Source organism: Symphodus melops (genome assembly GCF_947650265.1).
Source record: "Symphodus melops genome assembly, chromosome: 15".
NCBI classification, from domain to species: Eukaryota; Metazoa; Chordata; class Actinopteri; order Labriformes; family Labridae; genus Symphodus; species Symphodus melops.
In genome coordinates, this window is record NC_136705.1 from 4,574,000 (window position 1) to 4,600,248 (window position 26,249).

General features: G+C 42.3%; 1 protein-coding gene across 8 annotated transcripts in view; it reads right to left on the reverse strand.

Moving 5' to 3' along the window:
• Window positions 1–513: 513 nt before the first annotated feature.
• The window catches only part of birc6 (baculoviral IAP repeat containing 6), a 132,715-nt gene continuing 106,979 nt past the window's right edge, over window positions 514–26,249 (reverse strand). For all 8 annotated transcript variants that reach the window (XM_079363051.1, XM_079363055.1, XM_079363053.1 and 5 more), the window contains exons 68-73: window positions 18,133–18,350; window positions 15,249–15,410; window positions 13,520–13,597; window positions 11,702–11,890; window positions 2,819–2,953; window positions 514–1,772 (exon numbers count right to left, since the gene is read on the reverse strand). In XM_079363051.1, coding sequence (XP_079219177.1) covers window positions 1,593–1,772; window positions 2,819–2,953; window positions 11,702–11,890; window positions 13,520–13,597; window positions 15,249–15,410; window positions 18,133–18,350 — 962 coding nt within the window. In that variant the 3' untranslated portion in view covers window positions 514–1,592. The remainder of the gene's footprint in view (window positions 1,773–2,818; window positions 2,954–11,701; window positions 11,891–13,519; window positions 13,598–15,248; window positions 15,411–18,132; window positions 18,351–26,249) is intronic.

The following is a 26,249-nucleotide window of genomic DNA, read 5'->3' on the forward strand; positions in this document are numbered from 1 at the left end:
CACCAAACATCCCTTTTTTTGAGTTATATTTGATTAAAATGGCAGTTCTTTTTAACCAGCAGAGGGCGCTATATTAATTACTCCAGGCACGATCACTGTCCAGAGTGTATGAGGATGCAGAACAAGCAGTTACTTTCCAGATGGGTGACCAGCTTGTCTTAGATAACTGCATAACTTACAAGCGATAAACACAATAAGTAGATTGAAGATGCAAACTTATTTATCTGCATCGGATTTTCGTCTCTTATCGATATCGGTATAAAATCCTGTATCAACCGGGCGCTAGTTGTTTAGTCACAGAAAGAGTGTGATAGAAAAGTACTTGAAAGATGAAAGAAAGTAGATGAATCCACCAAAAGATTAAATCCCGATACTTTGAAAGCCGTGCGTGTATTTCTTCTCGTGATTTAGCTCAGGTATTCGATGCCTTTCTTCCCCTGTGAGCAGAGCAGAGCAGAGCGTTGTTTGATGTGTTTTTAAATGCAGAAAAGAAGCATTCGCACAATCAATCCATACTTTCAAGCTCCATTTAATGTCCTAGCAAAAGGAGAATGTGACTGTTCTAAGGAGTGAGTAAAATAGAAAGTGCATTTTTTTTTGTTCACTTGAGTTCAACATAATAAAAAAAAAAGATCAAAGCAGTTTTAACGTCAGACGGAGCAGAATTAATAATTTTGTAGAAATAGCAAAGTAAATCAGTAAAGGTACTCTGTTGGAGTATTTGGTGGTGTGGTGTAGATCAAAGGCACATCACAGCTTTGTATCTCACTTGGGATTGTTGCACACGCACAGAAACACACGTACACATGCACAAGCCTTCAAAATACATTTCCCATGAGGCTCTGACACACAGTCTTACGATCTACGATCATGTCAATGGAAACAATCATGGAGAAGTTCTGAGAGGCGACAAAATGTTAATCCAGAGCATAATGATTTTTAATTTGGAGCCTTTAAAAAGGGATAACATAGCATTTAAGAACGTCCGACTCAGCTTTTATTCAAGTGGATATGATCCGAGAAGAAAATCAAATGAAGCAACGGATGATCAGAGGGGCTGTTCATGTCAGATTCTGTTTCCTGTGTGTTTTCTGTTGTTGTTGTTTTTTTTTTAAATAGCATCCTTAAAGAATAACCAAAACATCCTTGGTTACAACTGTTCTCTCTCTAACAGTCCAAACGACAAAAAAGAAAAAAAAAAGAACATTCAGTAAACATTCTTTCTAAAGGTAGTTTCCCTTATATAATCTGTAATTTTCCTCTGCCATTATGTATACATAAACAAGTTTAATAACATACCAATCAGTGGTTATATCACAATTGGAAAAAAGCACAAAATGTTTACACTCCTTTACAGGTAAATAAAAGTTTTTGTCGACTGTTGTCATTAAGGGTGAAGCATAGTTCAGAGTTCGTCTCCTCACCTTCTGCTTCCCCGCGTCCCCTCGTCTTCTTATTCTGCTATTAGATCTTTACATACAAATATTGACAAAGTGGAGGCTTGTGCTCTGAAGCCATCGAGTCTTTACAGCGTAACAATCTGAAGGAGTAAAGGGGGGGGGTGTTTGGGAGGCGGTGGATCGGGGTAGGACTCATAGCTGGCCCTCGCTGCAGTGGCTGTCCTGACTGCCGCCCGGCTTCTCTGCGTCCTGATTGGGCAGCTCTTTGAGGATGAGGGAGGCGCTCCTCTCTGAGAACTCGTCACCGTCGGGCTCCAGACCGTCGGGGCAGGGGAGCTTCAGGAGCTCCTCTCTGAGCTGAGCTGTGTGTCTCTGCAGAAACAACACACGCACACACACACAGTCAGGTCTCAGTTTCACCATCACTTTAAATGTATTTAGCTGTTAGAGGCTAAGTCTGGTGTTAGCACACACAATGTAGAGGACAAAGACGAAACACTCCCAGCCCACTGGTTAGCTCTATTTGGAAATGTTTCCTTCTCTCTTCATCCTTTTTCTATTAACTTTGTCGCAAAGACTGAAAACAAGACGCACAGCCACGCTGACGACGCCAAACTATTTCAACACTCTCATTTTGTAGCACGGAGTTGGAGCTTCGAGAGACTGAATACACGCTGGTGCATTTCCATCCTGATGAAGAATGGAGTGGTGACGAGTGAACCTCAGGCGTCCACGACGTTTTATGGGGCGTCACTCAGTAGTCTAGTGGTTATGTCAAACGCCCGTGTGACGGCCGTGGGTTTGATTCCCACCTCAGCCCTTGGGCTGCACGTTAACCCCCGACTCTCTCCTCCCGACATTTCCTCTGTCCTTCCTAATGACAGCTTTAGAGCTATGATAGGAATAACCTGCCCTCGAGCACATCCTGCTTTCCCCTCCATTCGAAGTCTATCACTTGTCCCTTCATGTTCTCATTGAAGCTGTGATATCTCCTCCCATCCCAGCTCGAAGACACTAAAGCAGCGAGCTCATGTTATAAACCTGGAGGCTTGTTGGACTCTTCCACACGGTCCTTCTGTATGTACCCTGTATTGTTTTCATTTGGACAGACTCCCTGACGTACAGTCAGATAAGGATGGCGAAGGATAGGGCTGATAATAAGAACACCAGCACACTTACTTCAATGCAACACAAAGGGTTTTTTTTTTTTAACATGTGGCATTTGAGAGTGTGCAGGCATATCTTCTCCTCTCCGTATTATTAATGAACAAAGCTGAGAAGCCCGCGAGCAGCACTCACAAACTTCCTGAGGTCACACCGAGCAGCGTCGGATGTAACGGGAAGACGTTAAGGAAGTGGCTCAGTGGTTCAGATGTTCACACAATCTTTACAGAGGTGAGCAGGCGGAGATCATTTACCTTAAGAGCAGCGGCGTGATGAGACATGGTCCTGCCGACCCTCTTGTCGCTGCTGTACTGCTGGATGTCTGCGATCCACTCCTCGCACTGAGACATGATCTCTGTCCGCTTCAGGTAGAAGTGCTTGTGGATCACCTGCCAAGCAAACACACCACAGTGTTAAAGCAAAGGGAAACTTCAATCCTGGAAATACAAAATGATAATCTTTATGATGTGTTTGGATGCTGCCTTCTCCCTCAGCAGGAGCCCTCCATCTTTGAAACGATCATTCAGATCATCTCAGACACATTGAGAAGTCCTTTTTCCCCGAGCTGACGATCAGTCCTGACCGAGCAGGTGGTCTCATGTCTCTTTGAAGGGTCTACAATGTATCTAATGACAGGCAGGACACGCGCAGCATACACATTAGCTCCGAGGCTGTTTATTATCGTCGAGGGTGCTTCTGTCACTCTCTGACATCATGTAAACGACGCCGCGCCACTGCTGATGTCGATCATCTCCACCCATGTACCCTGCTTTCAGAGCCCCTCCGGTCGGCTTCCTAGCAACAGTCGCCAGGGCCGAGCCATCAGTATGCAGCGAGCGCTGCTGCTGTGCTGGTGGAGGGAGTGGATTAGTTATTAGGGGAGCTGCTGATTTGCTGTTTACCAGGAGAGGAGAGGCAAAGAGGCAGCAGAAAGGGTTTGGGGACCACTTTAATCCCCCTCTTCCTTCTCCATCTCCCTCGGCTCTCTTCATCTTCATTCCATCTACCACCGCTACTTCTAATCTCTTCCTCTGTCTTTTGATCCGCCCAACCAACCCCCCCTCCCCCTCCCCTGCTCGCCTGCTTAAGTTACATCCATCGAGATGGGAGAAGATCCCCAGCAAAGAGACACTGGCTCAAGGTCAGAGGCGTGCCGTAAACAGTGCGCAGGAATCAAGAGACGAGAGCGCACGCATGCTATGATAAGACACGTCAAGACAGATGCACACGTCTGACATTACGTGTGGATGTGTCCAGATATGTGGCGGTTTAAAGGGTCGATTTCCCAAAGGGCTTCATGTAGCGAGGGCCGGCAGCCGTTCTACTTTTGGCATTTGGACGTGGCTATCGATCAGAGCGCATGAGGAAGCTCTTCATGCAAACCAGCTGTGATCATGATGCAAACGTTGGATTAGAGCGGCCTGACAAATGACCTTTCAGGAAATACATATACTTTATGTTAAGACTCAGACATGTACGCACAGAGAGCATGGAGCTGGTATATGTGCAGTCAGAGATCAGGTCCTCTGATGGAGAGCCCCAGCTGCCAGATAAACTCAGTGACCTTTGAAGTAATGCCGTGCACTCATTATTCCACGGGGGACAGGCGGGGAATGGCTGTGCGTAAACGCCTGACACTTGAAGGGTCAAGGACAAATGTGAATCATGCAGCCATTAGAAAGTTCCTTATTCTTGGTGTTCTCTCAGTGATACGCTGAGGCCTCAGCTTCCTGCCCTGCTAACCCTGACCCACTCCCACAGTGGGAGAACTCCAGCTCCAGGAAGCTCCTGTATCGGTAAGACAAAGTTCCAACAGAATAAGATAGACAGACAGATGGATAGATAAAAGAGATGTTTCTACCAACAAACAAAAAAAAAAAGTCATCTCAAAGACTTCATCAAAACGGAATATCAAGGCCGGAGCCGAACGATTTTCCATGTGTTCGGTTGTGATCAGTAACCCGCTGGGGCTCTCTTTTATATCCGAGCAGTGTGGATGTGAGGTGCTCATCAGCAGAGGCAACAAAAAGGCTGGACCGACTTGAGGAGTGTTTCCTGCACATCTCCCGGTGGTAAAAACTGGTTTGCAGAGGTGAATGGAGTTGAGCTCGTACAGGAGTTTTCTATTCTTCTGACTGATCAAGGCGCTTTTACACCGCATGTCACACCTACACATTCACACACTGATGGCAGAGGGTGCTTCAGAAAGCAGGACGTTTTAGCAGCAAGATCACTTTGAATTACAACGGATTGACATTTATTTATTTATTTGTGTATTTTGTTGTTGTTCATTCTTAATTTCATTTTGCTTTTCATTTAATTTGTTTGTTTCATCTCAAACTCATCCATTCATTTAACTTACTGACTGTTTGTTTTTAGTTATTTCCATTGTCTTCTCTGGCCTGTACACTGGTTTTGTTCTTTGCTTCTAATGAAAAATATTTGAAACAAAGAAAACAGGACGTTTTATGTGACTTCAACTATTCAAACCGGTTCGTCACGTATGAGCAGAGAAATCTGCTCAGGTCACTTTTTGCCTGCAGTGTGAACAAAGCACGACGAAAACATTTCCTCCAAGCATCACTGTAGATGTAGTCCAGGTTTTGATAAAGCAGTGAGGGGCTGGTGGGGAGTTTTCTTGAGGGCGAGGAGAGCGACGACTTCACACACGCAGTCTGGCAGCTCGGTGACCGACAGAGGATGACCTAACTACTGACTCTCCCTCTGCCTGTTGAAGCAGCGTCCCACCACTCAGTGGTGTGTGTGTGTGTGTGTGTGTGTGTGTGTGTGAGAGAGAGTGCAGTGTCTATGGCATACTGAAGGCAGTGAATGGGAAGTATTTGGTGTGAGAGTCACACGTGTTTCCGCACACATTCACTCGAGATATAAATGTTCAGACTGATTCAGTGGCAGTATCCTCTTCGCAGCCGAGAAAGGTTCCCGGAGTGCAGCTCTCAATCCGCACGAGCGCGGCCTCCAGACGTCAGCTGACTGCTCGCTCGCTTGCACGCCATAATCTGTTCTGTGACCCCCCCCCCCCCCTTTCCTTCCAGCTATGAATCAGATGGTGTGTACTGTGGCGCTGACCCTCACCCTACGAGGCAGAACCTCAAGAGGGGGACAGTGTTGGCCCGAGATGATGTGGCGCTAGTTAAAGGGTGTCATCTGTCAGAGGCTCCAACATTTGAACTCTCGTCCACTTCCTCTCACACACACAATTACAGGCACACATACAATGATCCATATTTTAACACGCAACCAATTGTCCTTAATTCCACCTGACAATCTCCTGCTGCATTATTCAAGCCTGTACTCTATTCTCCAGCTCGCCCTCTATAAATAGCTTCTGGTTGCACTGTATTTTGCACACACATTCCAAAAATAAAACTGTGTCCATGCAATTGGATCCCACTAATCTGATGCTCTCGTTAGTAAAAAAAAAAAAAAAAAAAAAGGCTGCTGCACATCATCAGAAGAGACCTGAGTCTTGATTCTAGCAGGTACAATAACAACATGACGTTGTTTTCTCCATCTGCGCACACACAAGCAGGGCCACAAGGTAAGAAGAAATCTGTTAAGACTTCAAACAACTGAAGTTAATGGATTTTGGTTTTGTCACAGGGGAGAGAATCTCAGCCCACACCCCCCCCCCCCCAAAAAAAATCCAAGCCTTGTTAGAGAACGCTTGAGGCTAAATTTTTCATGACCCCCTTAACATTTCTAAGTCAGACACAACAAACTCAACCCGAGATCCTCTTCCAACCTTGCGAGCTATATTTGAGCAGATGTGCTCAGAAAAACATCCACAGCTCAAAATGCAAAACTCGAACTCTAATAGAGAGCGTGTGAAACTGCTGAAAGCTCTTTATCCAAGTAAGCATTCAGTAACAACCTCCAGTGTCGACTCGAGGCAGGTTACAAAAGTTACTGAACTCCCTTTAACACCCGTTTTAGACAGCAGATATAAACATGTTCACAGCCCGGTGCAACAAACAACGAGCTCTTTTCTTTACTGGGACATGAAGTAGGAGAAAACTTGAAACCTTGGCCACCGCCATGGTTTGGTTTCAAAAGGACAGGTATTCAGTGATCCTTCAGGCTGGCATTCTAGGCCATTCTGGGACGTGTGCTAAAAAAAAGCATCATGTTTATGGAGCATTATTGTCTTCATGAATGCAGACTAACACTCTCTGTTACAGATCAGTACGTTTCTATTCAGGAGATTTTAGGAGAAAAAAAAAAAATATATATATATTTTGGGCATGCTGCCTTCATTTGGATAGGACAGAGGATAGAGAAGGAAATAGGGAAGAGAGGGAATGAAATGCAGACTTGATACATTACTGTTATACATCGGGAAAGAGCTAGGCCATGCTATGGGCAAAACTAAAAATTGTAAACTTATAAAAAGTGACCATGATTAGAAAACCTATAAAGTGGAACTTCACGCTCAGCTTAAAGACAACGACGATATGTGGAGCTGATAGAGGATTTTAAGAAGCTGTTAAAAATGGAAAGAAATACAAGACAACAGACGGCACCTAGTTCATTTGGAGGGCATCTTCTAAGACAGGCTGAGAGCTACTCTATTGATGTTCAGCTGTTCTGGAAGCTACTTTGAAAGATCTGGAGAGACAGTTGCAGGGAACCATACATGTAACCTGCACTCCACCATCAAGAGGGGGTCAGTGAGAGGATGTCTCTCATCACCACTCATGAAACGGCCACATTTCTGTGTCAACTCTTAAAGTGCTAAAGACGCTGCTTCAGAAAGAGTGACAGGATGCGCTAAGGCAAGTGAGAGAGCTGACAGCGTCAGTCTCAGGACGTATCAGCCGGATCTAAACGACGTCAGCAGCCACTGCTGCATCTGCAGCATCCAGGAAAGCAGATGTAAGCCAAAATACTTTGTGTTAAACATGCCATATGCAATGTTTTCAGGAAGTGTCTACCATCAGACTGTATACTGTCATTTTACAGTTTCACAGGTTATCGATGTGTTCTCTCTGGTCTTATTATTCACTCATCGCTGCAGGGAAAACGTGAAAGCAGTCTATGAGCAAAAGAGCTCGGATTCAAACGGTTTGCTTAAACTGCATCAGATAAAATATGTTTTTTACAGAATGTGGTCAATCTTAAAATACAAAATATCTCTAAATATGCTTCATGCTTGTTGAGTTAAACGAGCACTCATTGCATACTTCCTCTGCACTTTCTACACAACTCTGGATGCATGTTCCACTTACAAGCTGTCAGATATAAAATGTATGTTAATGTGCCGAGTTTAACCTGTTAAATCCATTTTCATGATTATTTCTAATTAAATACATATAATCCACTTCTTAGGCCATAATATACTGTTAGAACTATGTAATGGTTTATACACACCTAACATGAGATGATTCATATCTTTACAACAAGACAATCGATCTGAGAAATGATGAGATGAAATTACAGTTCTACATGTCGAAAAGGGAATAAGCAATGGCTGCTTTTGTTTTTCAGCTAATAGTTGCTGCAGCTAAGGTCTAAAAGTGCTAAAAGACCCGTGTCTTCACATGAGAGTGTCTTGCCAGGGTTAATTGAATTTCTGTGTGCGTATGTGTGAGATTGCTCAACCATGTGGCATTGCCAAGTCCTACTATATTCCTGCAATATCTCTCGGTCCAGCGGTCCATTTCACCGGCTGACTGGTGATGTCATGAACCCAGTTTTTTTTTTTTTCTTTTCCTCTCCTTAATCCCAGCGTCGCATGCTGTGCAAAGGCGAGATAGAATTACAATATTTCACCTTGGAAGCTCACAGAAATACAAGCAGCACTGGCTGAGAATACCCAGAGGCAAATAAAGAAGCTCAAAAACAAAGCAGGGTGAAATTCAACTGGAGCTGCACGATAATGGAAAAAACACAAAAAATGGGATTTATTTTCTGTCTGTGATATTCATAGTATTTATTTTTATGGAAAAAAAAAAAAAAAAAATCAAACCAGATGTAAAAATATATAAATGTTCAAGCTCTTAATAACAAAATGAAGTGCTGTAAATAAACAATATAGAAGTGTGCATATGGGCTATAATTCAGTTTGTGCAGAAACTTTGGAGCAGTGTTGTACACACACTACTTGTGTTTGTCACCCAAGAAACCAAAGACATCCAAGCAACATATTCTCTTCCTCAGGCCTGTTTCGCTGATGGTCTTGAAGACGGTCGGAGATCATTTTCATCGGGGTGGGGGTGAAAGAGGAGAGAGAATCACTCCCATGATTCCTTGCTAGCTTCCACGTCATCTTTTGTTGTCGTTTTGATTGAAACCGCCTGACAGCATACATGGACGTACTGTGCGGTTAAATTTCATAATTCCTCTTTTTTATTGGGATTATTTCAGATTTCTTTGTGAATGCTCATATTGTGATTGTGATTTATTGTGCAGCCCTAACTTCAACTGATCAAGATGGAAAATATAACCCATTTAGAAGTGCAGAAACCGAGAGATGCATCCAATGTACGGGCTCACAAAGCCACCTCTCATCACAGTGGCCTCGCACACCTGTCCTTCGCACGCCAAGTTGCAACGCCAGTCACCAGATGAGCATGAAGACAGCCGTTGTGCACTTCGCCTAAAAACTGGACAAGTAAGCTGCTTGGGCAGCTGTGGCTGAGACGTAGAGAGGGATGTCTTCCAACAAAGAGCGGAGGTTTGTTCCACATCACCAGCAGTCTACATGTCAGAGTGTCCTTGAAAGGACGGGCTTCAGAGTTCAACTGTTAAGCTCCTCCTCGTGTTGTCAATAACTGTCAACACTATTACATCTGCAATCTATCCCATTTACAGTATAAGGAACACTTGTGACTTCTCTCCGACTGACTGTTGTGAAGAAAAGCATCCTGGGAGGACTAAAATGATAAGAGATTCATTATATCAGACATTTGGGGTTATAGTAGGTAAGAGATAAATGATACTAGAAACAAATTAGACCAGTAAAACAGGTCTAAAGATGAATTCATGGTCTGTAATTTAAATTGTAATATTGAGTGGATGAAATAAAAATGCATGTTTTTCATTAATAACAAGAAGGCAATAATAACTCAATAGGCATTGAGCTGAAATCTTTGGTTACCATGACACCGCAGCATTTTCATTCCCCCCCTATAACCTATGTTTTTCTCATGTGTTCCTGTCAAAGAGATTGGATCACTTTTCTTATTCTCCCTCTGTCCGCCCCCCCCCCCCCCCCTCCCTCCCCCCCTCTCATTTTCCTCTCCAAAGCGCTCCTCTTCCTCCGTTCCTCTTTCTTGACATTTCTGAATGAGCCTGCCGTGGATGAGCAGGTTGAAAGATTGTTATCTTCCCCAGCACGATCCGTCTCGGCATGGACCGTTTAAAGGATCACAGGAAATCAAAAAACGGTGAGGGATAGAGAGAGGGGGGGAGGGGGGGAGGAGGGACGAACCAACCTCCAGACGAAGTCATCTACCGAGGATTTAATAAGAGGAGAATTTATGATCAGACGGCCATCCCAAACAACACTGGTGGACACGTGGCTTTCCTTCTCCTGCCTGCTTTCTGGACTGACGAAGCTCGAGGAGAGACGAGGAGGGAAAGAGACCAGTTTTACATCTAACTTACCTTCCATGACATCACACTTCACACTCATTCTTAGTTTTTATAGTTAGGCTACCCTTTTCCAACAATTACATACAGACAATAACACCTCGAGTTGATTTGTCTTCAGTCACTTAAATCTGCACCTTGTTTTTGTTTGTCATCATACAGATAACAGTATCAACAGCAGTGCAGGTTCCATATAAGGAGTCTAAGTACCCTTCAGTGTGTGAGAGTCCACTCCTCTCCTTAACAAATGTACACTACTATCAAAACCACAAACGTCTCTTTCTCTCTCTCTCTCTCTCATCTTCTTTTTCTGAACTGTGGACATCAGGAGGCGTTTGTTGTTGCTCAGCATATCTTCAGGACAGGATATGTTTGGTGTTTATCATTCTCTCAGGTTTTACTGGGAGACAAACTATCCACAGAGGTCTCCTACCCTCAAACATAAAGTGGTAAGTTACAAATGGACTCTTTTCCTCCAGTCTCCTGACCGCTCAGAGCGTTTTTACACTACTCATCCCATTCATCCATTTACACACACACACACACACACTGATGGCAGACAATGCGATGCCATCTGGAGCTTTTTAGGGTTCACTTTCTTTGCCCAGGGACATTTCTGCTTGTGGACTGGAGAACCCGCCTTCCAATGCAAAGACGAGCGATCCGACAGAGAGAAATGCCAAATGGACTTTGTAATTCAAACCGAGAAAAACCCCACTGATTAAGTGGTTTATGTTAGAAAACAATGTTTCTCAGAGGCACGCGCACTAACCACTGAGCCACCAGCACCCCCAATGACAACTCCAATAACTACAGGCTGAGGTTTCCTCTTACAACTGATAGCTATTTAAACTGAGGTGTTTTGTAAAGCTCTTTTAAAAGATCAATGATCAGATCAATGATTGGGCACTTCTTTTAACCTTCAGGACAAGACCAATACTTTGGAATGATATAAAATATTTAGATTGACTTATTAAAGGCTTGAGACAGCCAATGATACCGTCTTTCATTCTTTTTATTTATTAACTGTCATCAAGTTCTTCAATTAACTAAAAACATCGAACCAAAAGGTCTTCACATTGTTTGCCTACCTGGCTTCAGTCATACAAAACATGATAATTAGTTCCTGGCATGAAATACCTAAAGAATCCTGTTGCCTCTGCACTGAAGGGTCACGTTTGTTTTTCCTCTGCCATCGTTGATGACAAAGTCAAGATCAGATCTTGATTGGTTGGTAAGAGGCAACGACGAGTGCTGCAGTGTTCCCCAATGAGAACCGTTTTCGACTGAGAGAGCAGCCACAACAAGCAGCTGACATGGAGAGTGATGTCAGGCAGGACACTCAGCACTGTTCATGCTCGTGGCTGCAGATGCAAAGAAAGCGCTGATGGAGATAGGCCCTGTAGATCCTTCATGAGAGGGCAGCACTTCCCCCCCAACACAAACAGAGTCTTCAGAAAGCAGCGGGTATGAGAGCATCTTTATATTCACTAGGACACACTCGACTGTTCAAAAGGGACTCCTACCTCTTTGAAGCATGGAGAAGGGTTGCGCATCTGCTCCAGCATGGCCCATTTGACCGAGGCCTGTCGGATGTTGCCGTCATATTCCCGTGAGCTCTGGGTGCCACTGGGGGTCCCGCGGGAGCGTTCGTACCCTGGCTCATTGAAGTAGGGCTCAGCCACCAGAATGAGGGACTGCACTGACACTAGCACCTACGGAACAAAGACAGATTCAAAACTGGGCACAGAGTGACAAAGAATATTCAGGATTCTCAATTTCATCCAACAGAATATAAGTTCTTCCTTTCTTGATGCCAGGAGGGCTGACACAGTCAAAGGTGTCCTAATGATGAGGTTCAATCCTGATCTATTTGTAAATGACCTCACGTTCCCTCGCTGTCCTCAACATCCAAAGCCTCTTAAATAATCTTGGCAGTCGTGGACACTTGGAAGAAGACTAAGACAAAAGCAAGGAATGTTTTGGCTCCATAAAGATTTATCCTGCAGTATATCTTTATTAACAGTCCGATTAATGCTGCTGCCTGTCTCTGTCTCAAGGAGACCAAGAACGTCCTCCTGCATCCTCCCGTCCATTCTAAGACACTACTTTACCAACAATGACGATGTGGGGCTTGGAGCCCTGCCTGCTGGCCCCAAACACTCCGGAGCTGGATGATGTGCACTTGAAAGCGCTCCATCAAGAGGAGACCAATGACCTTCAACTGGTATGATCTGTCCGTCTTAAACTGGGTTGCCAGTTTTCAGAGCAGATATCCCCCCCGCCCCCCTCCGCGTGCTTGATTCCAGCCCCTCCCGCCTTGTGTTCAGCAACCCCGCGTATTTTTCATTATTGATCCGCAGCACACTAACTGGAATGATAATCAATGGAGACATCTCTATGCACTCTCTAACCCAGCAAACGAGGAAATTATTAGAAAAAAAAAAAAAAAAAAAGGAAAGAAAAAATCCATTTCCAGGGGCTCTGGCTTGCTTGTTGTTGGATCAATATGTATGGAAAATGAATGCTAGTGCGTATGCGCTGTGCTCAAGATTTTGTGTGCTTATCCATAAGGCTTTGCACCGGTTTCAATGACAAGGAGTCCCTCAATGCTAAACGCCACGTATTGAATACATTTTAAGCCTCAGGCTTCAGATAATAAAAACTCAGATAAAGGATTGTGTTTTCAAAACAAAGAACTTTTCTCACCCCTGACTTCTTATTTAAAAACACTCAGCTTATATAACAGGAATAAAATTATGCTTCAGGTTTTGTTTTGCTTTTTTAAGATTTTTTTTTTTAACCATACTAGCCCCCCATGAAGGATGCGACTCCTTAAATAGGTTTTAAGGTAACAATGAGACAAATGTGAGGCTCTTCTTTGACATGCACTACTGGAAGAAATGTAATAAAAACGGAGCTTGCGTAAACCTTATCAGGGACAAGACTACAAATTGAGGATTTTCAGCATAAAAAGTGATGTCAGTCTTCAGAATCCAGGCTACAAACAGATGGCGTCTGGTCTCAACAAACAATTGAAGCCAACTGATTGTGACTCCAGCATGAGTGATGTGTGTGAGCAGGCGTAACCTGGAGGTTCAAATGATACCAGTTTGTGTTTGCTTTGATTAACACCCACACACTGTCACCCGAGCAAAGTAATAACTTGACTTTAAAAAGGATCTGTCATGTCAGCTGTCAAAACACCAAGCCCATTAATACAGAGCCCCCGGGCGGGGTAATGACAGGCCAGTGATAAACTACAGCCTGTGACACAAAGGCTCAGACGACAGCCCCGCTGATCCACGCAGACAGGTGACTGTCCTGATGGATCGTCAGCTCACCTGTAAAAAGCTTGAGGTCTGTGGGTTCCATTTCTCCTCTGGTCTCCCGTGCCACGTGTTGAGGATACTTAAACATACCTGAACAAACACAATACACACAGAATCAGTTTGTGGGTTATGCCACGCACATACTGTAGTCACATATAAGCCTTACACAGAGGCGTTGAAGAGTGTCCGGGCCATTTCTGTCAAACACATTTCTCTTCAGATGTGTTCAACATAATCTGCTTTTCTAAATCCATAAAGCCCTCTTGTGTTACTAAAGTGAAACATACAATATGTAGGTATTACAGAGGTCACAGTGACCTTCAATGTGGACTTCTTTGGTAATGTTTTCACTAAAACACTAAGGCCTGCAGACTGAGACATGAAAGCACTCCAGATAAACTGCAGGTCTGGATCACTTTTCTTAACCCTCACTGATTGAAGAGTGACATTAAATAGTTTCCACTTGCTACCAAAAGCTAACGATAGGGTTTTTTTTCTTTTTGTTTTTGTGACACGCAGGGACATTAATAGGGATGAGAGAGAAACTGTTAAGTTACTGTAAGTCAGCCATTTTAGTCCAGCTTTCAGTCAACCATTACTCATCGAGCCAGCACCCGATGAGCCCTTTTCCAAACGGCAGTGTGTGCAGGGAGCAGTTCATCTCCTAACGTGTCTCACATGGAGAAATGTTTCAGTCCACCTCCAACTGTTGCATTTGAAATGATGTCTGCCATGTGGCAGAGACTCTGGGTCAGTTTGACACTACAGCCAGATTATGTGCGTTTGGATGGACCATCAGTCAAGGTTTTCCTTTAATTACCTCAAAATACAGAGAGGTTAAGAAATGTCAAACAGAAATGCCATGAACTAAATACTGAATACAATTGTTATGATCCAAGCACAACTCAAATATGTCATACAGAGTGGAGAGGGTCGAGTCTGATATTTAGGAACAATGTTGGAAACTTTTACTGATCAAAAGTTCAAAGGAATTTAAAAATAAAATAATTGAATTTATTAAAATTCAATTCAGCATACCGTTTCCTATTTTACGTGTAGTAAATAGTTTTAAATATCATTACTATATATCCACTTCCAAATCGAAAAATCTGAATGCATTAATACATAATTCAGATGCACCCAAATAAAACACTAATCAACCGTCAGCGTCTGAACGTTTTGCTGATTGTGTTCTTATTTCCATCATCTCATCACAATTTAATGAAACCTTTCTGTATTTTTCAACAAATCACATCCTAAGTTAAACTGTCGTCTACGTTTTGTAGATTATTGTGGCTTTAAAAACCGTGATACCCTGATTTTCCACCCTTCCATTTCCTCTCCTCATAACAGAAGAGTCATGGAGAACGTACAGTGGAGGAGCCAGCAATAACAAATCTACCTAACAACACTATGCAAACACAGATCTACAGTACATCGTTTAAAAAAAAAAAAGGATCTGTGTTAATACAAACTAAGAGCAACAATGTGGCCAAAGTATAGTTAGTAAAAATAGAGAGAAAGTGCATTTGCATGTAATGTATGGATGCTCTTGTCGATGACTAAATGGACAAAAATGGCCTCTCATTATTCACAGTGTGATTACCACACACAGAGGAACTTGGGGGGATTTCTATCTCCCCAAGTTCGAGATATCTCTTCTTTTCTATCTCGAGTCTCATAAAACTGAGACAACATTCACATGTCCTTAATGAAAAGGTTAGCCTTCTTTTGAACTTACCTTGCCATCATTGTAGAGGTTAGGGTTAAAGCGCACGCTGTGTCCACCGGTTGTCTCCAGGTTGACCAGTGGAGGCGAGTTGGGATAGTCTTGAGGAAAGTACACATCGAACTCGAAGCAGCCGTTGGCGTACGGTGTGTCGGCCGGGCCTGTGATTAGAACCTGAAAAACACAGAGAGGGGGAGGGAGGCTTTAATACAGCCAGCCTGAGAAAGACTCCTTATTAATCACTCACTGAACGAGGGTTAATTAAAGAAAGGTGTACGCGCTGATAACTGTAAATATGGATTAAACAAAGGCCAGAAGGCAAAATATTAATGGAGAACTGGTACAGAGTCTATTTCAGTATTTTCCACTGGAACAACAATGTAATTAACAACGAGGCTAAAGGGTGAAATGAGCTGAGAGAAAAAGACCAGTTCTATCCACAGTGCTCATGGTGTTTGTAGAATAAACTGTTTATTATCTCCCTAAATGAAATTAGCTAATTCATCAAATACACACAAGCACTTAGAACTATAATACAGATCGGGATTTCAATGTGAATAAATCTTGACAGTTAAATACTGTGAAGAATAAAATATCTTGAATAAAAAACATTGAGAAGCTTATTAGCAGGAAGGTTTGTAGTTTTTCAGAATGAGCTGCTGAAAAAGGCATTTTATTCTTAAAGCTGTGTAAGTGAAGATGAAACAGTAAACAGCACTAGAGCGCACAAGTGTTGTCAACATACTCGAGTGTCAAACAAAATTATTTCTAGGCCCGTTTCAATATCACGGGAACAAAAACAAAAAAGGGGCCTAAGGACACAACATTGGGTATTTTTCGGTTTTTAAATTCACAGAAATTGCGAGAGCTCCTGAACGTACTGTACATCCTGCTTTCACGAGACATCAAGAAATGCACGGTAAATAACCAATCATGCTCACATTAGTTATTGTTTTCCTCTTAGTGTTCAGTATTTTAACTCTGATGATGCAAACATTCTTTCGTGTATGTGTGGAGTCTTAGCACATGTTTATTTACTGTGATATGATCTGAATGTACATTTTTCTGTATTCTTCATGTATATTCAGTGTTGACCCGCCTGCAGGTGGACATTAGCAAACTGCTATAATCTGGTACAAAGCATCTTTAATGTTATTTTTACACGTGGTCGCTGACAAATAAACTAACAAGCTAAACTAAACAATGTCTGAATTCGTTTTCTCATGTCGTTGTGCAATTTAAACAATATCACCTCCTCTTCTCTCCGTCGGTTCTGAAGAGACACAAAAGTCACTCGTGTATCTTTGCGAGAAGGCAAAAAGACCCGTGAAGCATCTGTCTTTTTTTTTGTGTTCATAGTAGCATTTGTATGAAATATGTCTGAAGTTTTTTTGTTGAAAAAAATAAAATAAAAATAATAAAACGCACACACACACACACAGCTTTGATACTTTTAGACTATTGACCATCCAAATAACAGAGATTGTGTCATCTTAACACATGTATCAAAAAGAATTAAATTATGGACATTTTCATAACTTCAATGGAGTCCTTAAGATTCTCACTTTGGGAACGACCCCACATTGTTTAAAAATCTTGGACTCCACATCAGTCCATCAACTCTCAGGACTCTCTTTGGAGGGTGGTTGAAGCTGAATGATACACAGCTGACAGCTTGCAGAGCCTGCTGGGGGACTATAGGACACTATATGTGGCCATGCAGTGTGGATGTGTTGTTCGTTCAGGGAGATACAAACATCGTGACACTTGTCTAAACCACTACATGGGTCTTGAGTAGTGCTGTCAGGGTTTGTAACACTGAGATGACTTGGCAATAACACTTGGAATATTTCTTAAGGGCGCTGAGGACCATTCATGCATCAAGTTTATTTTGACATGAACAGTCAGACCCAACACTTTAATCGCACTTCCAACCAAAGTCGGTCAAATCTGGTGGGGAAGCATTACATGTCTATAACCAGCGTGCAGCAGTCACAGGGCTGAGGATTCGCACAAGGCTCATTGGGTGCTAATGGAAGGAAGCAGGGGCGACGCACGAGGAAGTACTGACCCCTCAAAAGATCATAAAATTTCCACCTCAGCAACCACTGTCCCTTTCTGCTGATGCTGCCCCTGAGGCTACGCTTTTCTTGGGAAGGTTAATTTTGGTTGGTTTGTATGAACATGTTTACGTAACAAAACGGTGCCTTGCTGTGACAGGACTGCTGGCTGAGGGCAAAGATCTTTTCTTTTAAACCTGACTTTGGTGCCACGTCCTAAAAAACGATGACATGTGTTCAGCTAAAAAAAAGAAGAAGTTTCTTTTGCTTCGAGGTCTGTGCTCAAACTTAAAAAAAAATGCAGTATTTGGCATCCTGCTTTAAAAAAATTGCTAGCACGTAGTAAATTCTCACATTAACACGTTAAGAGTGTACACGGAGTAAGACGGTTTGAATTTGATGGTTGTGAGCAGATTTGTATACTATTTTGTATCCAACTTCACTTCAGTTAATGGTATGCTGCTGCACAGCTTTAAAGAGTTCGTTTGAACACAGAAGAACGAGGATTTTGACATTTAGTGAAGGAGACGTCGCCTTTAATTAACTTGTGGGGTGAGATCCATTCCTAAAATGTCACGAGGGGAATGAGTAAGAGCCGTCGATGACAAGTCCTAGAAACACACACGTGTTCCAGCAGTCTGACTCACTTCTCCAAAACAGTGCTTTCTATTTATACTGTACCAGAGTTCAGCACCTTACAAATGAACATTACTATATTTGAATGATGTCACAACACCTTACTCTACAACGTGTACAATGGCCATTCAACAGGAAGTTTAACTGCATGTCATGAGCTCAGCATGTTGGCTTGTAACAGAGCTGAAGTAGAACTCTACCTTCATGATGTCAAGTCTCTCTTCATCGCAGCGGACGAACACGCTGGAAAAGGAGGACAGGGGCAAAGAGGTGGACAGGGTCACGGCTTCCTGGGCCAGGCGACGAGATCGGGCTGCGCTGTTTGTATCGCTGGCGTTCTTCACCTGAGACATGTAGTGGTAGTTGACCTTGAACATCACTTTCCCGTCCTCGTCCTCCGAGACCATTTCAAAGGTGTCTGCAAAGATGAAGAGATCAGATTGAGTTACCAGTTAACCCCAGGCGGGATTAATCACGAACTCTTAGTAGGAATATCATACGTCACTCTCAAGTTTTATTCACGTAAAGGCAGCACTATTACGATCACACTTACATCGGGAGCTTTGAGACCATCAGAGAATGTAATTAGCACGTTTAAATGTCTTGACTGCTCTATAAAATAATTGGCCAGTTATGATAAAAACAATGAAAACATTAGGGCCTGTAGCCTGGTGTTTAGGAGGCTACGGTCTTTTAAGATCACAGCCCGGGTTCGAATCCAACCTGTGTCTGCTTTCCCGCATGTCGTCGATTTTGCGAGAAAATAAACGTCCAGTGGGATATGCGTCACATTTTAGGGAGCACTTAAACTACACGGGTCCACTTACATTTCTTTTTAAGTCTCTTACAGAAAAGAGAAATTTTCTCTGGTCGTGTAATCCAGATACAACACTTAGATTAGATAAAGTAGGTTATAGTGCCGCCCATAACGTCCTCTGACTTTTCTGTCTGCACTGAAACAACACGGTTGACAGCCGAGTCACTTGCGATGACTTCAAACATCAAGCCGCATACCAAATCAATTACAAGACAGCAGAAGTAGTGTAATTAATCATGACATGGTCTAATGGAGAGTGATGGACAAGACAAAAGAGATGGGCAGGATTAGACTGTAGCTCTGGCAGTGAATCTGCATTATGGATCATATCAGACAGGAAAAGGAGACAGAGGACTGTGTGTTCTTAAGAAGAGGAGAAAGTACAGTATATAGAAGAGTGAGGACTTTCGTCAAGGTCTTTGCTTTACAAATGTGTATAAAGTTGAAGAGACTACGGTTGGGGTTGAACGATATTATGTCTAACTATTGCAATTGCAACTAGACAATTGCTGCAGAAATTGTGAGGGTGGTTGCCGTGTGTGTGTCTGTGTATGCGTTTGTGTGTGAGACTGCAGTAAGAGTGTTTAACTGTAGTCAGCTAACAGCTAAAGGCCGGAAACACCACACATGATGAGAGATCGGGCCAAAACAATCCAACATGTTGAATATCCTCGATTTGAGATCGGAGCAGTCCCGACATTCTTCCGACCAGACGAGAGCAGTCTGAACACACCACACACGGCAGGATGATCTTATAAGATTATCTTATGATGATCAGGGCGTCCTTAAGATTATCGGGAGGGGAGAATCCCCTGGGAGACTGAAACATTACATTTCTTTATTTTTTGCTTTATGAGTGCGAGAACACTCAGAGCTTTTCTGAAAAACGAAAACGTTTACATCTCTTCAGCTTGTGTTAACCACAGACCTTACTTCAGGCGTCTAAACAAAAACCCAGTCAAAATCCCCATTGAGTTTTAGAGTTAGGAACCCATGGCGCTAAAGTGCTAACTCACTACCTGGTTTTAGGACTCAAAACTACACCAATCTATATGCGAGCAACAATGACTTCAGGATCGCGATTTACAAATATATTTCCAAAACTGAAGTTTTGGAAATATATTTTTCAGAGAAGATATTCAGCAAAGAAGCATAAAATGTGACATTAGGCTCCTACAATCTGTGTGCTGCCCTTTGAATCCCACAAATCCATTATTTTTCATCAGAGAGCTTTTTTGTTTTTTCTTGATTTGGTCAGAAACAAAAGAAAAGAGGAGTTTCTTACTGAAGCGCCACTGATATCTTTATCGCCTTCCTCTGAATTGACAGAAGTGACACGGATAACAGCTCCAAATAGAAGTCATGCATGCAGTGACAAATCATTGGCTTTTTCATTAGGGCCTGCAATGTTGGCAAGACAGTTTTAGAAGTGATGCAAATGTTGGACAGTCGATGGTTTCTCAGCTTGGAAAAAGACTGAAAACAGACAAAACAAGGTTCAGATGTTAGGGCTCCTTAGACATCTAACAATTGAAGTTTTTGAAGTTGAGCCTCTGAGATGGCTGTGTACTAATAATAACAGGGGCATGATGTGGACTGAATTATGAGACTGTTACATTTCTGATATATGCTATTTTGAATATTCATGGTCTTTGTTGTTTTTGCCTTTACAGGAATAGGCAAAGTGCTGTAAAAGTATGGCGCACCAAAAGTTCATTCATTTACAACTGAGATTGCTGTGACAGCAAAAAGAAAATCATTAAAAAAAATACATTTTTATTATTATTGAAAATGGGCAACTGCCATTATTTATTTCCTGTACAAGTATAAAATTATATTTAGCAGAAAATTATATTTAATAATTGAAGTTCACAAACAATTTCAAATAATAATAATAAAAGAAAACGTGTTTTCTTTGTGTTGACAGATTCATTCACTACAGGCTGTCAGAGGACTGCTGGGGTTGCTTGGCAACTAAGTTTGACACTTGTAGTCTTTGGAATCTTTTGTAATTTTTTTCATCTTAACATTTCTGTTTACATTTGAATATCTAGAATGTGACATCATCTGGAATATGACATCATCAGTTATGCAAGAGATCAAAGACAAAAAGTAACTATCAAATGTCTTTGGTAAATTGTTCTTGAACTCAACAGCAACCAGTGAGCTGACGGTATACTCAACAGGATCTGATTTTCAACTTTTAGCTGCTGACTTTAAAAGCCATGGCTAAATCTAGGAATGTCACAACTGATTTACCAGACTTTGAGATGGAAGCTCTAGAGTCAGAATTAGCTCAGCTCCAAAAACAGCTTATATTTAAACAAAGACAAATGAAGGAAAACTTAAGGAGGGAGAAGAAAACCGACTTCAAAGACAACCGTGATCTTACAATTCTGCGAAGGGAGAATGAAGAGTTCAGCACAGAGGCGGGTCCATGTTACAGCATGACGCTCGAGGAGCGTGATACAGAGGACGAGGAAAGACTTAGAGATGCGTTAAAGCTGTACGGCAAACTTTCTCGAAAGTTGGAGGAGAACCAAGATAAATGGCGTCGCGAAAAGTTAAGAGAAAAGAGGCAGACGATAAAGCATCTAAGGGCACGGGACCACGATTATAGAATACTCGCAAACCTTGACAGAAGGGAAGAGCTTATAGAGAGGTATGAAAGGAGGAAGGTATTTGCCCTTTCTTGCGTCAGTCAAGGTAATGTAGACATCACTCATTTGAAGAAGGAGGAGGGGTTATTAGAAAAAGAACATGAGTCTTTTCTAAATGACAAAAAACGGTTCGAAAAGAAACATAAGGCGGACGAGACGTTGAATACTAAACTTCAGCACGAGGCTAATGCTGTTCATGATGGACTTAGAAAAAAACAAAAGGTACTGAAAACGAAGAAGGCTGAGGCAGAAGAGAAACTTCAATGGTATAATGACGACGTGGGCCAACTGACCGCTACTCTGGAACATGAGCGCAGACGGCAACAACTCTTCGTTGAACAATCTAAGCAAAAGTTAAGTCATAAGACGGGACGTAAAGAGTTGTCTCTCAAGAGGATTTACGAGCTAAAGAGGATATGTGCAGGAGAGAAGTCTGTGGACGAGCTGAAGGAAATGTTTGAGATGATGCAGAGTATGACAGGGGAGGAAGACTTAGACCTGGCGGTCACACGATTAATCAAGGCGGATTACAACTCCTCTGTTCTAGAAAAACTCATCCATGACCAAAACACAAACACTGAGGCTCTCAGAGATGAAAACAGTCATTTGATATCTGAGCTGGAGCAGCTAACAGAAGCAGATTTACAACACGATCAAGACATTTCCCTGCAGCTCAGAAGTTTACAGAAGCAAGGAAGTGAAATGGAGGAACGGGCTGAGAAATATGAAAACCAAAACGCCATCAAAACAAAATTCATAGACCAGGCCAAGAGTAGATTACAAAACATTTGCTATCAGATAGAGTATGACTCTACAGTAATTCAGGATGATGTGAGCAGCTTTTCTCAGGACGTCCAATCCTCCTTGAGTTTTGTGGAGGAGAAGATCAATGAGATGATTGTCATTGAAGCTTTTCTTGATGCAGAAAATCAAGGGGACTCAGATGACAACATTGACATTGACAGTATGCAACCTCAAAAATCTTTCAAGAAGAGGACCGAAAAATCTGTTCAACCAACACAGTCGAGAAATGTCTTTAATGCAGGGGAGCACACCCGTAAGGGTACACTTCAGACTCCTCCCCATCACAATGTCCCTGCGGCAAGTCATCAAAAACCCCTAAATGCCAAGAAGGATGATCTGACTAAGCTGAAGCCAAGTCTGCCACAGACTGCACAATCCAAAACCTCAGTGAAACCAGAACAACTTTGTTCATCTAAGCAGCGCTCTCAAACAACTGCCACGACAGTTGGGTCACCACCTATGCAGAACGAAGATAGTCAGCCACACATTTCACAAAAGCAGCATCAACCAGTGACGCCACAATCCAAAGGCCAGGGTGTTTCTTTCATCAGCCCTAGGAGTGTGCAGGAATCTTTGCATGCATCCAATCAGAAGTCAGGACTAAGAAGGAGAGAATGGCAGCCATTCGCAACTTACCAAAGTAGTCTACCGCGTCGTAAGACCCCGCTGAGGCCACGTGAGCCACAATCCAAAGAGCTGGGTGAATCTTTCATCAGCGCAAGGAAGCTTTACCCATCTCCTTATAGTGAGAAGCCCAGTAGTAAAGAAATATTGGGGCTGCCACATATACCCAACAAAGGTACTGTAAGAGAAAGTGACAGCCCGATGAAGCCATGTCCACCACAGACAACACGGTCCAAAGGCCAGGGTGTTTCTTTCATCAGCCCTAGGAGTGTGCAGGAATCTTTGCATGCATCCAATCAGAAGTCAGGACAAAGTAGGAGAGAGTGGCAGCCATTCGCAACTTACCAAAGTACTCTACCGCATCCCATGACCCCGCTGAGGCCACATGAGCCACAAACCACAGAGCTGGGTGAACCTTTCATTAGCGCAAGGAAGCGTTACCCATCTCCTTATAGTGAGGAGCCCAGTAGTAAAGAAATATTGAGGCTGCCATATACACCCATCACAGGTACTGTAAGAGAAAGTGACAGCCCGATGAAGCCATGTCCACCACAGACAACACGGTCCAAAAGCCAGAGTCACTTTCACAACAGCGCAAGGAAGCTTTACCAATCTTCTTATAGACAGTAGCCAAGATCCCACTGATATCTGATATCAGTTATGTCACATAATCAGACCCGCCATATCAACATCAGACTTTACTATCCAAAGGGCCGCGCTGATGTGAACTACGGTGCGGTGTGGGTTTACTCCGGGGAGCTCCGGTTTCTTCCCACGATTAAAAAATAAATCCAGTTCTAATTGAACAATAAATTTAAAAATCACTCTACGATACTTTTTATTTGAGTTTGTTTTACCTTCAGAAAGTAGACTACATGCACTAAATCTTTCAACTTTGAAACACAAATGTATTCTTTGTCTTCCCTTACTCTTTACTTCAACAGTTTCCACCATAACATGACAATAAATAATAAATTAAAAAAAGGAAAAAAATTATCTATAACCAAACCAATGTATTAATATGAATAATCAGAATGACAAGATTTCATATGAGCTTCCTGTTCCCTTCCAAAGCAAAACACCGCCACTATAATGTTTAATAACAAGTTCTTTACAAAGAACAATTCACATGACAAAGTAAGAACTCGGGAAGGCACAATATGGAAACTTCTTTTTTTTTGTGCTCACAGAAACTACTAAAAAGAGGACTCCCTTCACAGCGTTCATATACTCCCTAAATAATGCTGGGTCATTTACATGACCCAATTGCTGGGTCCTCATCTTCTGGGTCATTTCACTGGGTTGATTTAAGCCACGGCGGGAATATTGACACAATATTAGGTCATTGAGATTGACTGAAGTGATCCAACGGCTGAGCTGAGCCCATCGAGAGGGGCGTGGTCAGACACAGTGCATTTGCATTTAAAGCTACAGACACAGAAACAAGCTGTTCTGATCAGGGCTGAAATAAGGATTTTAAAATTGTCGGCCGATTTTCCAAACTTTAGAGACTACACATATTGATAAATAATCTGAGGTTTTACAGTTTTGGTGGTAGACACCAGGTAGATGAAAAATACAGGCCAAACATGTTTTAATGGCTGAAATAGCAAATACTGCTTTGTGTAGCCGACACATCTGTTACAGTACATTTAATTGAGAAAGCATTATGTTCTGTTGAATCAATCACAGAATCAATCATTATGTCAGATAAGGAAATTGAGAAACTTTAAATATATATTTGCTAAATTATTATTCCACAAACAAGTTCTGTCTTGATTTAGCTTTGAAGACATTAGACATTTCATATAATCAGCCTGTATATCAGGGCTCGAGACTAACGGCGTCCTGTCGTCCCGGGGACGATAAAAAAACGTGTTTGGGACGAACTGAAATCTCCCCCGGGACACCGTCGGGACGGGTATTTGTCAAAACCTCCGCTAAGTAAAGGAGATACTACACCACCAGCTGACTACAAGTCAGCGCATCTCCTCGCGCTACAATATGTATATTTTGGTTACTGTGCGTGAGACCCAATATAAACATTCTAAAGTTTTCCCGCCGCTTGCCGGTCCATATATCCCCTCATTAAAAAACGGCTTGCTGACAGGACCAGCACAAGTATGTTACGTTGGTTAAAGATTACGCCGATCGAGCCTCGAGAGGGCACTTCCGCTGCCGCATCATTTTCTAATGTTATGTAGTGTATTTTACATGCGACATAATGTAATATAAATAAGTGTAAATGTGCTGCTGAAACATGTGAGCTGTTGGTGGGACAAATGGTGTTCTTAAAGTTAGAGATTGGTTTAACATCAAAGACAATGTAGGGGTTTATTTATGGGGGCATTCCTTAAGATTGTAAAAGAGAAACAATGTAGTATTGAAATGAGAACAGACACTTAGGCTACATTGGGGGAGATAAGAAGTCACCTCATGGTGACCTGTGTAACCTTTGAAGTCAGATGTCCTGAGGAACCACAGGGGGTGCAGGACTGTAGGAGAGGCACACCTGAATGATCAAAGCCTAAATGAAGTCGTAAATGTACTGCTGTTGTTGGCCAATACTGTATAAATAAGAGGGTCTTGCCTTTGTTCAGGAGGATCACATTTGGCTGGTGACTCTCCCAGGGAACATGACTAACCTGGACTGATGCTGTTTCTTGACTTTGTAAATAGATGTCTTACATTACAAGCAAGTCAGTGTCAGCGGATTTTTCTTCATCTACACATCATCGTCTAAGGAGGAGAACTTAAGAAACTACATTAATGGCGCTGCGAGCAGGGTCAGTTTGGAGCATTTTTCAGCCACAATTGAAGCTTCTTCAATTCTGCAGCATTTTGGGTGAGTGCACACATGTCAGAGTGCTGATTTTTGTTGAGGTAGTTGTGCTGGCTCCACTGTCAAAGAACTTGGAGTGAAAAGAGATGATGTGTTAATGTTTGAAGTAATTTCTGTCTAAATTGGGGATTTATGGGGTTTAAAATTAAAAATTAAAAGGGGTTCAGAATAAAGGGTTGAAACATGGGGTTTTTGGGATTTAAAATATGCTTTGAGGCTGTTTTTGGGGTTCAAAAAGGGATTTAAAACAGGCTCTAGTGCTGAAAAAGAAGAAGAAGAAGAAAGGAAGAAAAAAGAGTTAGAGTTAGAATAGCAGAATTAGTAATAAGGAAGTTAAAAAAAAACACCATGCAAGAGTATGAATCAGGGCCCAGATCATAACAGTAAGACATGTGTATTTTAGCTTTCGAGTGAAAGTTGGCTTTAATGGGATGTAGTCTGATTTGTGAACTGAATTATGAGGGTGATAACTAAAAGATAAAATAAACGTATAGTCAAGGGGTAACATACAAAAAAGAGTTAAAAGACTAAAATGTGGCAACAAAGAATTTTTGTTGATGCATCAGAGAA